This window comes from Astyanax mexicanus, unplaced genomic scaffold (genome assembly GCF_023375975.1).
Source record: "Astyanax mexicanus isolate ESR-SI-001 unplaced genomic scaffold, AstMex3_surface scaffold_33, whole genome shotgun sequence".
In the NCBI taxonomy this organism is placed as follows: Eukaryota; Metazoa; Chordata; class Actinopteri; order Characiformes; family Acestrorhamphidae; genus Astyanax; species Astyanax mexicanus.
In genome coordinates, this window is record NW_026040043.1 from 3,251,305 (window position 1) to 3,263,783 (window position 12,479).

At 40.5% G+C, this 12,479-nt stretch overlaps 1 protein-coding gene across 1 annotated transcript in view; it reads right to left on the reverse strand.

Annotated features, from left to right (window-relative positions):
* Positions 1 to 12,479, reverse strand: part of LOC103038099 (receptor tyrosine-protein kinase erbB-4) — a 241,984-nt gene that overhangs the window by 45,139 nt on the left and 184,366 nt on the right. The window contains exons 12-17 of the mRNA XM_049473047.1: positions 8,862 to 9,061; positions 7,035 to 7,167; positions 6,787 to 6,880; positions 5,360 to 5,514; positions 1,692 to 1,736; positions 812 to 944 (exon numbers count right to left, since the gene is read on the reverse strand). Coding sequence (XP_049329004.1) covers positions 812 to 944; positions 1,692 to 1,736; positions 5,360 to 5,514; positions 6,787 to 6,880; positions 7,035 to 7,167; positions 8,862 to 9,061 — 760 coding nt within the window. The remainder of the gene's footprint in view (positions 1 to 811; positions 945 to 1,691; positions 1,737 to 5,359; positions 5,515 to 6,786; positions 6,881 to 7,034; positions 7,168 to 8,861; positions 9,062 to 12,479) is intronic.

Genomic DNA, 12,479 nt, shown 5'->3' on the forward strand with positions numbered 1-12,479 from the left:
CATTCAGTTTTGCATAAACCAGATTTTGGAGTCCTATAAAACCAGCAAATCAAACTGTTATCAAATGTCACTATTAAATTCTTGAAGAAGTCCTTCTATAATATTAATTGCATTAATATCAAGTGGTATTACTGTAGCATTTTGGAGTAATACAATGTCAAATTTAGGAAAAATGGCCATTCGGTTTTGCATAAACCAGAATTTGGAGTCCAAGAAAAACAGCAAATCAAACTATTATCAATGACATCATTACATTCTTAAAGAAAGCTTCCTCTTACAGCGTCCACAGTTAATCCTGTTGGATGTGGTTGGTCCTTCTTGGTGGTACGCTGACATTACCCTGGATACCGTGGCTCTTGATGCATCTCAAAGACTTGCTGTCTTGGTCACAGATGCTTCGGCAAGAAGTGCACCAACAAGTTGTCCTCTTTTGAACTCTGGTATGTCACCCATAATGTTGTGTGCATTGCAATATTTTGAGCAAAACTGTGCTCTTACCCTGATAATTGAACCTTCACACTCTTACAGCTCTTACTGGTGCAATAATGTGCAATTAATGAAGATTGTCCACCAGGCTGCTCCAATTTAGCCATGAAACCTCCCACACTAAAATGATGACAGGTGTTTCAGTTTCATTGTCCAACCCCTTTAGCTCTGATCTGTAAAACACTGTATTAATTCAGTGAATTTAAACATATCTGAGCAGGACTGTTCTTTCCTCTGCTCTGTTCTTCACTCTGCATGGTCTCCTCCGAACATCACACCCCGCTAACGGCTCTATTCTCACTCCCACAGGCACTCACGCTCTCACCTCGGTCTCCAGGAAGCGCCGCAGACACCTTTTCTTCTTGATGCTTTTGCGGCGGGCAAAAATGGCAAACCCCAGAGCTATGATGACCACCACAAACAGCCCACCGATCGTCCCGGCGACTATCAGAGGGGTCCTGCGACACCAGAATATTTAGAATCACATCAAATGGAGTTTTGTGGGAAGAGATAATGCTTGCTTTAAAAATAAAAGTCAGACTGGGCTAGCCTAGTCATCTTATGACTACTCTGAATGAGTTGCATTGATGCTCCCACCACCATGCTTCACAGTGGGGATGGTGGCGATTCAGACCAAAATATATGCCATCTTGGTCGGAATCTTACCACATGTTGGCACCACTTTAAAATAAGACTACCCTTATAAAGCGTTTATAAATGGTTTATAAATTAGATTAATTATTTAAGTATTAATAAATTGTTGATTAGGTTGTAAATGCCTTAAAACCATTAATAAGCAACTTACAACACATTAATTGAAAAAGGAAACAGTGATCTGTTGTTCGCTTAGTCATTTAATTTATAGTAAAGAGTTAAACATACTTTTAAATATATTAATATGACAGGTTTAATGAAGATTGGTGGAAAACACAAAGTAACATTTTTTTTTAACTGTTGTCATTTCTATCTATGTTGTTACTAATTTATTAACGGCTTATTAATTAATTTTAAAGTATTTGAAGCCTAATTAATAACATTAATAATCACCTTTATAAACCATTCATAACCCCTTTATAAAGGTAGTCTTTTTTTAAAAAGTGGTACCCACTCCCTTTGAGCTCAGATTGGTGGAGAATGCGGGCACATCATAATTCATAACTATAAATCACAGCTATAAATCACAGTATAAACTGTGATTTTCTCACCTGTCCAGTAGTCCAATGCAGTCTTGAATGCGGGGTCCAGTGCATCTGCAACCAAAAATATGAAATATTAATATATTTTCATATATTTAAACGCATTTTATAGACTATAAGGCGCACCGGAGTATAAGGCACAAAATCAATGAACGTAAATTTTCTGATGAACCCTGAGTGTTCTGGCAACCCAGGGCGGTTCGTAACTCTCAGCTAGCGGTTTATCCCACGTCCAAAATACTGCCAGTGTGTATATATATATATATATATATATATATATATAAATATATATATAGTGCAGTGCTATTCTAATCGTACATTTACCTTAGCTGTGCTATTCTAATCATACATTTACCTCAGCTGTGCTATTCTAATCATACATTTACCTCAGCAGTGCTATTCTAATCATACATTTACCTCAGCTGTGCTATTCTAATCAAACAATTACTTCAGCTGTGCTATTCTAATCAAACATTTACATTAGCGCAGTGCTATTCTAATCAGACATTTACCTCAGCAGTGCTATTCTTATCATACATTTACCTCAGCAGTGCTATTCTAATTGTACATTTACCTCAGTCATGCTATTCTAATCATACATTTACCTCAGCAGTCCAGACTGGTAGAATTTATATACAGAAGCTGCAACGGATTATAAGGAGCACTGTTGATTTTAAGTGTGAAAAATACGATATATCATTGAAACAAGCCAACAAACAGATATTTACTGCTTCAGTTTTGTGCAATATAATAATATTTATCCATGTGCCGCATAAAATCACCAACACAGTCCATTTGCTGCAGTTTTTGCCTGTATTGGATTGATTACATGCTTCAATATAAGCATAGATTTGAACTTAGCAAGCATACAGAAAAATACATATAATCATATCATGATGAATAGCATGTAACAGACCGCCAGAAAGCTATTTCAGAGATTTATGCCCGCTGTGATTTTAATATCGGTAATAGGTCGGTGGTTCCCGGCCCCTTCTGGACCGAACCCACTCAGAGCAGAACTGGCTCCGGCAGGGGAACAGCGAGAGGCAAATTAAAACTCATAGCAGGGAATTCAATCTCTCCCAGCGTTTACACTTTCCCTTAACACTGACTCAGTGCAACATTACACCTCCTGCACTGTGTGTGTGTGTGTGTGAGAGTGTGTGTGTGTGTGTGTGTGTGTGTGTGTGTGTGTGAGAGTGTTTGTGTGTTTAGCTGTAAAATGCTAACTGCAAGCTGTGTCAGTATAAATATGGCAAATGTTTTCATCCCATGTGCTTTTATTTTGAATTACTGTATAATATAATACACACAGGGCCCTATTTTGGCAATATATAGGTGAGCTGTCAATTGTGCACCATGCAGCTTTATTTAGGGCGTGTCAGCGTGTCTTTGCTATCGTAACCACTGTAAAAGTACACCTTGTGCAGCTTAAAACACGCAAATGTTATTTTATTTTGTAGTATTAAAAGTGGCCAATTCAACTATGAACTATTCTAATCATTAATTTACCTTAGTGCAGTGCTACTATGATCACACGTTTACCTCAGCAGTGATATTCTAACCATTGATTTACCTCAGCAGTGCTATTTTAATCATACATTTACGTCAGCATTGCTAATCTAATTATACATTTACATCAGCAGTGTTATTCTTATCCTTAATTTACCTCAGCACTGCTAATCTAATCATACATTTACCTCAGAAATGCTATCCTAATTGTACATTTACCTCAGTAGTGCTATTCTAATAATTAGTTTACCCCAGTAGTGCTATTCAGAGCAGTGAGCAGAATGTGAAGTGGGTTCATTCACCTTCAGGATCAATCATACATTTTCCTTAGCGCAATGCTATTCTAATCATACATTTACCTCAGCAGTACTATTTTAATCATACATTTACCTCAGCAAAGCTATTCTAATCCTTAATTTAGATCAGCAGTGCTAATCTAATCATACATTAACCTCAGCAATGCTATTCTAGTTGTACATTTACCTCAGAAGGTGCTATTCTAATCATTAGTTTACCACAGAGTGCTATTCAGAGCAGTGAGCAGAATGTGAAGAGGATAATTTACCTTCAGGATCAATCATACATTTTCCTTAGCGCAGTGCTATTTTAATCATACATTTACCTCAGCAAAGCTATTCTAATCCTTAATTTACCTCAGCAGTGCTAATCTAATCATGCATTTACCTAAAAAATGCTATTCTAGTTGTATATTTACCTCAGTAGTGCTATTCTAATCATTAGTTTACCACAGTAGTGCTATTCAGAGCAGTGAGCAGAATGTGAAGAGGATCAGCGGCTGGGTTCTCTGTGCTGTCGGACTGTGTTACGGGGAACGTCACGCCGCCGTGGCGCTGTGTTCTCCTGCGCCGGCTGTCTCAGGGACCCGGTGTCATCTTTGGTTCTCTATTTTTTTTTTGGGAAGTCGTTGCCCGGGCGACTCGACGCTGCGGAGGATCAGTGCACGCCTGACGGTAACCAACGATGACAACTGTCACCATGGAGATGAAGGAAACGGGACGCTACAGAGAACGGAGGGCAAGAGCTTTACAGGGAGCTTTGATTTTGTGGAAAAGAGAGAGAGAGAGAGAGAGAGAGAGAGAGAGAGAGAGAGACAGATAGAGTGGTAGAGAAAGATGTTCTTCAAACAGTAGGGCTGCAACTAATGATTATTTTGGTAGTCGACTAATCTGATGCCTATTTTTGCGATTAGTCGATTAGTCAACGATTATGTTTGCTATGTCTTCCATCTCTAAAGTTGTTTAGACCCCACCCATTCCTCACACGGACTCTTCGCTCTGATGTAGTCCGGCAGAAGATACAGGAGCATCCGAGTCCCCACTACTAGACTCTGCAACAGCTTCATTCACCAGGCAGTCAGACTCCTCAACACACAGAGGCTCCACTACCAGACTCTGCAACAGCTTCATCCACCAGGCAGTCAGACTTCTCAACACACAGAGACCAACCACACACCCAACACACTCAGACAAAACTGAACTGAACCCCCCACCACCCTTTACACACACATAGACTGAACTTCACCCACACACAGACACCCACTCAGCACACAGAGACTGAAATGTCTTTATTCCTTTCAGCAATGTTTGCTGCTACTCTCAAAAACTATAAACTCTCTACCTCAGTAACTGCTGTGATTATATATGTTCTATATGTTACAGTATGTTACACATCTCTGCACCTTATCCTCACTAAACACTCTATTATACCGTATCGGTACTGCACTGTCCTGTCTTTAATTGTCTTGTCTTTTGTATTTATTGTATTTATTGTTATTTAGTGTTTTAATTTTATAGTTTTATGTTGCACTGTCGTCACTCCTGCACTTTATGTTGTCTATTGCTTGTTGTTCTATGTTGCACCATGGTTCCGGAGGAACGTAATTTCACTACACTGTGTACCTGTACTCAGATGTAATGACAATAAAAGCCTCTTGACAATAAAAGCCTCGTGAATTGACTTGTACCATGACTTTTGCCATGTCCCTTGGAAGCTGTAGAGGCCTGTGGGATATGTGGGCGTGGTCTCCTGCATTGAATGTAATTGTGATTTCTGCATTTTGAGTCTGTGCACATGGACACTTCAAGCCAGATGTTGCCGGTCTGCACTGCACTGTCCACTGTAGGTGGTAATATTAGCCCTCTTACCCCTGGGTGCAGTTGGGGTGGCAGGGGTGGCACTCGTTGTTGGATTCGGCGTATTTGAAGATGAAGCTGGTGGCTCCCTGAAGCCCGTCAGGACATTTCTCCACACAGTTTGGACCGTCCTTCAGATGGAGACACTTCGTACACTGATCTGGACCCTGCAGCAGAGAGAGAGAGAGAGAGAGAGAGAGAGAGAGAGAGAAAGAATATATATATATATATATATATATATATATATATATATATATATATATATATATATATATATTTACTTCAGCAGGGCTTTTTTAAATCATACATTTACCTCAGCAGTGCTATTTTAATTTCTAATCCTACCTTAACCTTAGTGCACTGCTATTCTAATCCTACATTTACCTCAGCAATGCTATTCTAATCATACATTCACCTCAGAAATGATATTTCAATCATACATTTACCTCAGTAGTGCTATTCTAATCATACATTTACCTCAGCAGTGTTATTCTAATCATCGACTTCACAATGAGAGTTCTGGTTCTGGCCCATTCAGACTATTAATACTTCTCACAGATATGTATAGAGAAAGTTCTGCACTGTATTAATCACAGCATCTCTTCTGATTGGTTAGTATTTGTATCACCTGTGCCGTGTGTCACACGGTTGGTGGACTTCTCGGCGTGTCTGACGTGTTTCAGGATGTTAATTATACATGTTTGAGCAGTAGACGGACAGGCGTTCACCTGGCGGCGGAGAGGAGCTGACAGGTGTTGTACACTCAGCTGGAGTCATTATTTATGAGTCTGTCTGTAACGCTGTGGATCAAGCTTCAGGAACGAGCTTCAGGAACGGCTGCGGTGCAGTGGGGTAAAGATTACTCACCTGGGTGCCAAACCTCACAAATCGCAACTGTGAAGGACTTTAAAAAGAGATTTTGTACCAAATTCATCATGTCCTTCATCATCACGTCAACCGGGAAATCGATTATTTCCCAGAGCTTCAATAATTCAGTACCATAACGTTTTAAAATATTAACAATAGCCATCTTTCCACTACAGCATCAAATGGATCTTTTCATACATAAGATGCTCTGAATTCTAAGGCGCATTTTATTCAACACTAGTAACTAGTAACTAGTAGTAGAAACAGGGGAGTCGCCATGTTTTCCTACTAAATTCAGAAGATCTCACCACTGGATGCTAAGCTAATTTAAGTAAACAAAACTGTAATTCTTAAAAAAAAAAAAAAAAAAAAAAAACATTTTAGACGAGTCAGACAAGTTAAACGAGTGCTGGATGTTAATCTACACAGATTTCTTTCCTCAAAATAGTTATTTACAGAACTTGCACTATTAACGCAATTGAAGCAGGCATCACAAAATCCCACCAAACCTACAATAAACAAGATAAATAAACTGCAGAGCTGCTTCTGCTGCAGAGGTTAAATCAGCTCACCGGGCCGTGGCAGGTCACGGTTCTGTCTCCAGTCTTCTCACACTGGCCGTCACACTCCACACACACTGAACCGTTAGCAAACTCCCGAACATCTCTGAGAAAACACATACACACACACACAACACTTTATAATATAAACTAGTTTATGTTTGAGTAAAATGAACATTGTTGTTTTTTAATGATCTTTTATTTTTTCCTTCCAGAGCTGTAGAGTAAAGGTGTTATCTAAGCCCTGTGGACACACTCACCCACTGTAGAGGTTACAGGACTTCACACAGGTTTTCCCCCGGCTGTAGAACTTGCAGGACAGGCACTGATCTGGACCAGAACCCCAGCATCCTTCTTCAGAACACAGCTTATCACACACCATCTGCAGCTGAGCTGAATATAAAACACGCATATCACAATACAGCTACAGTGAGAGAGAGTAGAACACAAGGTAGTACTATAGTAGGTAGTAGCTGTTTCTATTAAAGTGGCCACAGTAAGTGGAAGAAGCACAAGGTAGTACAATAGTAGGTGTTTCCAATAAAGTGGCCACAATTATTGGAAGAAGCATAAGGTAGTACTATTTAGTAAGTGTTTCTAATAAAGTGACCACAGTAAGTGGAAGCACAAGGTAGTACTTTAGTAAGTGTTTCTAATAAAGTGGCCACAATAATTAAAAGAACAGGGTAGTAATATAGTAGGTGTTTCTAATAAAGTGGCCACAGTAAGTGGAAGCACAAGGTAGTAGTAGAGTAGGTGTTTCCATTAAAGTGGCCACAGTGATTGGAAGAAGCACAAGGTAGTACTATAGTAGGTGTTTCTAATATAGTGGCCACCATGGTTGGAGGAAGCACAAGGTAGTAGTAGAGTAGGTGTTTCTAATAAAGTGGCCACAGTGATTGGAAGAAGCACAAGGTAGTACTACAGCAGGTGTTTCTAATAAAGTGGCCACAGTGATTGGAAGAAGCACAAGGTAGCACTATAGTAGGTGTTTCCAATATAGTGGCCACCATGGTTGGAGGAAGCACAAGGTAGTACTATAGTAGGTCGAAGGTGTTTCTAATAAAGTGGCCACAGTGAGTGGAAGAAGCATATGGTAGTACCACAGTAGGTGTTTCCAATAAAGTGGCCACAGAGAGTGGAAGAAGCACAAGGTAGTACTATAGTAGGTGTTTCCAAAAAAGTGGCCAGTATGAGGAAAGGAGGTGTTTCTAATAAAGTGGCCAGCGAGTGGAACTATAAAGCAAGCTGGATGTTTGGAGAATGAGCTCCTATCTCCAGCTATATCGGTAAAGAGCTAAAAATAGCTGTAAAATTGCTGCGCTGTGACTCTATAATTTTACATGGGTTAAAGACAGAGTTGAACTTGTTCCAAATGTATTCTTTATTCACACTAGAGCATTACGCAACAGCAGTAATTTCTTCTCATTATGTTTAAATTACACTTCATACACTGAAGCACAAGAAGAAGTAGTTCTGGCTGTATTTGTATCCAGTGAACACAGCGGAAATCCCATGTAGAGCTGCACGATATATATCGTTTACGCATCGTCATGGCGATGTGTGCATGGGCAATAGTCACATCACAGGATGTGTAGGGTGTCACTTAAGGCGATTAAATCAAACACGTCAAGTTGCTGATGCTGATTCTTGACACAAGAAGAAGTAGATACACAGCGCTGTCTCTGTGTCTGTGTGAGTGACAGGCTGCTTCTGCCTGAGAAGCGCCTGGGGGAGGGGGAGTAAACACCTCCATCCACACCTCCATGGTTGGGAACGTGCTTGTAAACGTGAGCACGTGTTAAAAGCTGTGCACCTCAGTCCAGCACAGTTTTGCGGCACAGATATTTTTCCAGTTACAGCTGAATTCAGTCTTTTAATCCCAGAATAAAGCCAATTTAATGCCTGATTAAAGGGCCGATTACTGTTGTTTTGCTGTTTTCCTCGGGTTTTGAGTTGAGCTCGACACTGCTGACTCTCCTCTTGATTGGTCCAGATGCGAGACAGCGCACAGGTGGTGATGTCATGAGCTCTGCATTGTTTAATATCTCGATATATATCAGAAAAAAAAGAATATTTGCACTCACAGCACTCTCGCAGGTCCTTGTTGCTCTTGATGACGGCTCTCTGGCCGCGAGTGCGGAACAGCCCGGTCCAGTTGACGGTGTTGTAGTAGCACAGCTGGCTGTTGTTGGTGATGTAGACGTTGCCGGCGCTGATCTCCTGCAGGGACTGGAACTGGAGGGAGATGATCCAGCGGAGCTTCAAGATCAACAGCGAAATTCCACTGGAGGGGGAAAGAAAGAAAACTGAGTGAGAACTCGCGTTTACAGCGGGGGAGTTTCTGTGGGAGGTTTCATGGCTAAATTGGAGCAGCCTGGTGATCAATCTTCATTAACAGCACATTGCACCAGTAAGAGCAGAGTGTGAAGGTTCAATTATCAGGGTAAGAGCACAGTTTTACTCTAAATATTGCAATGCACACAACATTATGGGTGACATACCAGAGTTCAAAAAAGGACAAACTGTTGGTGCACGTCTTGCTGGAGCATCTGTGACCAAGACAGCAAGTCTTTGTGATGCATCAAGAGCCACGGTATCCAGGGTAATGTCAGCATACCACCAAGAAGGACCAACCACATCCAACAGGATTAACTGTGGACGCTGTAAGAGGAAGCTGTCTGAAAGGGATGTTCGGGTGTTAACCCGGATTGTATCCAAAAAACATAAAACCACGGCTGATCAAATCACGGCAGAATTCAATGTTCACCTCAACTCTCCTGTTTCCACCAGAACTGTCCGTCACCACAATCAATTATTGTGCTCTAAAACCAGGTGTTTCAGTTTCGTTGTCCAACCCCTGTTTTAAGTTGTTTTTGCCTGGACTTGATCTAAAGTAATACCTGATCGGCTGAACCTACTGTTAGCTTAGCAGGTTAGGTGATTCACAGTTTAGTCTTAAAGGCGTTAGCCGGCATTAGCCGTACAGTGCAACAGGTTTAACTGTTAGACAGAATAACTGTAGGTTTAACTGAGTTTAATTGAGTGATATCATGTGTAAATACTGGAAATATGATCGTGTTCTCTATGAAGCTTTATGAATGTTACTATTACAGATTATTTTGTCCCCAGGGATGAATGTGGTTCAGACTGGCTGGAGGCAGTGTTAGCTCCTTTTATGAATGAGTTTTTCCTTTGAATTAAGTTTAGTTTAATTTTCTCTTTTACCATTTTACCATTCATTCAGCTGAATTGTTGTGTTTTTATTGTCACTATGCTTATTATAGTGTCACATCTGAAGTAGTGGCTCTGGGTAAATTTCACATTTTTATTTGCAAATAAATAAGAAATTTTTGAAGCATGTTAAGTTTTTGTTTTATGTAACTAAAATGTCAGTATATATGTCCATACAGCGCTGTTGAAAACCCTCCAAACTATGAAAAAATAGCATTTTCTCAGTCAGCTTTATGAGGTAGAGACACCTGGAATTCAGGCTTTCAGTTAACTGCTGTGTATTTTTAGCGCAGCTAATGCTAATGCTGCTGCTCCCCGCCCTAGTGCTGGAGAAACTTCACTGAAAACTCACCCTTATAACTCTGTACTTCAGTGGAGTGACTTTACTGCTCCTTAATACCTGACTGGTAAAAAAAAAATCATACATAAGGAGCACTGTCGATTTTTTTTCTTATTATTTTTTTTTTTTGGAAAATTAAAGGATTTTAAATGCGCTATGTGTGTTTGATGTACACTTGGAAGAAAACACAAGATTTCAGCCATTTTTTGCACTCGTTAAACTAGTAATGTAAATGTTTGCTTCCAAAAATAAATATGAAATAACTGATCTAAAAAAGTGACACTCTTTGATCTGATGATTCGAGGGTGGAGTGAAGCAGCGATATAAAAAAAAAAACAGCATATTAATCAAAGCAGGGCTCTGAGTGCATCAAAGCGTCCGTTTGAAGGGGGAAGTCAGGAGGAGCCTGAACAGGACAAACTGCTTCATTAGTATGATCAGCGGAGGGAGCTTCGCTTTCCAAGCTGCTCTGGAGAAAAGCCAGAACGCCTCTTGAAGCAGCGGAGCCGGACCCGGGAACTGCAGATCTGCACTTAATGAACTGATGATAATAAGAATTCAACTGATCTGTGTTTCAACTGCAGATAAGGGTTACGCTAGTGAGGGTTATTGATACAATACAGAAACAAAAACTTCAGTTCCATTATTTTATTTTATTTTATCCCCAATTTACACGGCCAATTACCCAACCCACTCGTTAGGACTCCCCCTATCACTAGTAATGCCCCAACACACCAGGAGGGTGAAGACTAACACATGCTTCCTCCGATACATTGCCAAGTAGCATCACAGCGCTAACGTTGGGAGGAAAGCGCAGCGACTCGTTTCTGATACATCAGCTCACAGACGCCCTGAGCTGCAGACATCACCCTAGGAGTAATGTGGGGACAGAGCGCGATCTACTGTAACCACCTGGAGGGAGCAGGGCCAATTGTGCTCCCTCTGAGCGCCGGCAGCTTGATGGCAAAGCTGCATGTGCGGGGGTTCGAACCTGCGACCTCCTGCTCATAGTGGCAATTGTTTATTTTCAATTTTGTATTGCCTTTTACACTCATTGTAAAAAAAAAAAATGTATTGAGTATATTTTTTAAAAGTATACTTAACATGGAAAAGTACATACTTTTCAAAATTAAAATATGTACTCAAATACATACTAAATGTACCATTTTGGAACAAATTATGGCAACTTAAGTATATTTCAGTTGAATTTAAGCTATATATACCGTATTTTTCGGACTATAAGGCGCACTTAAAAACTTTTAATTTTCACAAAAATTGACAGTGCGTCTTATAATACGGTGCGCCTTTTGTATGGATTTTACTCGTCAGGTTGTAAGGAGCAGTAAACACACACTCCGTGCAGCGTTATAGAGAGTTTCAGTGCTATACAGAGTCCAGAGCCGTGCAGCTCCGAGGCTGAGCAGCAATAGCATTAGCTAGATGCTAACCGCTAAGCTAGCTAGCTTATTCACTGAGATCAGTATTATCTAAATTTTACTCGTCAGGTTGTAAGGAGCAGTAAACACACACTCCGTGCAGCGTTATACAGAGTTTCAGTGCTATACAGAGTCCAGAGCCGTGCAGCTCCGAGGCTGGAGTAGCAAATAGCATTAGCTAGCTTATTCACTGTTCAGAGATCAGTATTATCTAAATTTTACCCGTCAGGTGTAAGGAGCAGTAAACACACACTCCGTGCAGAGCAGCAATAGCATTAGCTAGATGCTAACCGCTTAGGTAGCTAGCTTTTTCACTGTTCAGAGATCAGTATTTTCTAAATTTAGCACTTTTAATACTGCTGGAGCAGTATTATTAGAGTTAGATGCTAATCGCTAAGCGTTCACCGTTCAGAGGTGAGTTATCGGCCTGTAAGTCTGTGCTGCTTTGCCTGGCTAGCATTAGCTAGATGCTAAGCGCTAACTCTCTCAGAGGTGAGTTTTATCAGCCTGTAATCTGCTTGTTTACAGTGTTAAAACAAGCTACGGGGGACGAATCGCTAGCTAATATCTCACTGTCTTACCAGAACACGCAGGATTACTCAGTGTAACGCTGTCGTTTAAGTTTGGGTTAACTTTACTAGTTTAGGTGACTAGCTAGCGTGCTAGCGGATAGCTATGCTAACGCTGGTGCAGCA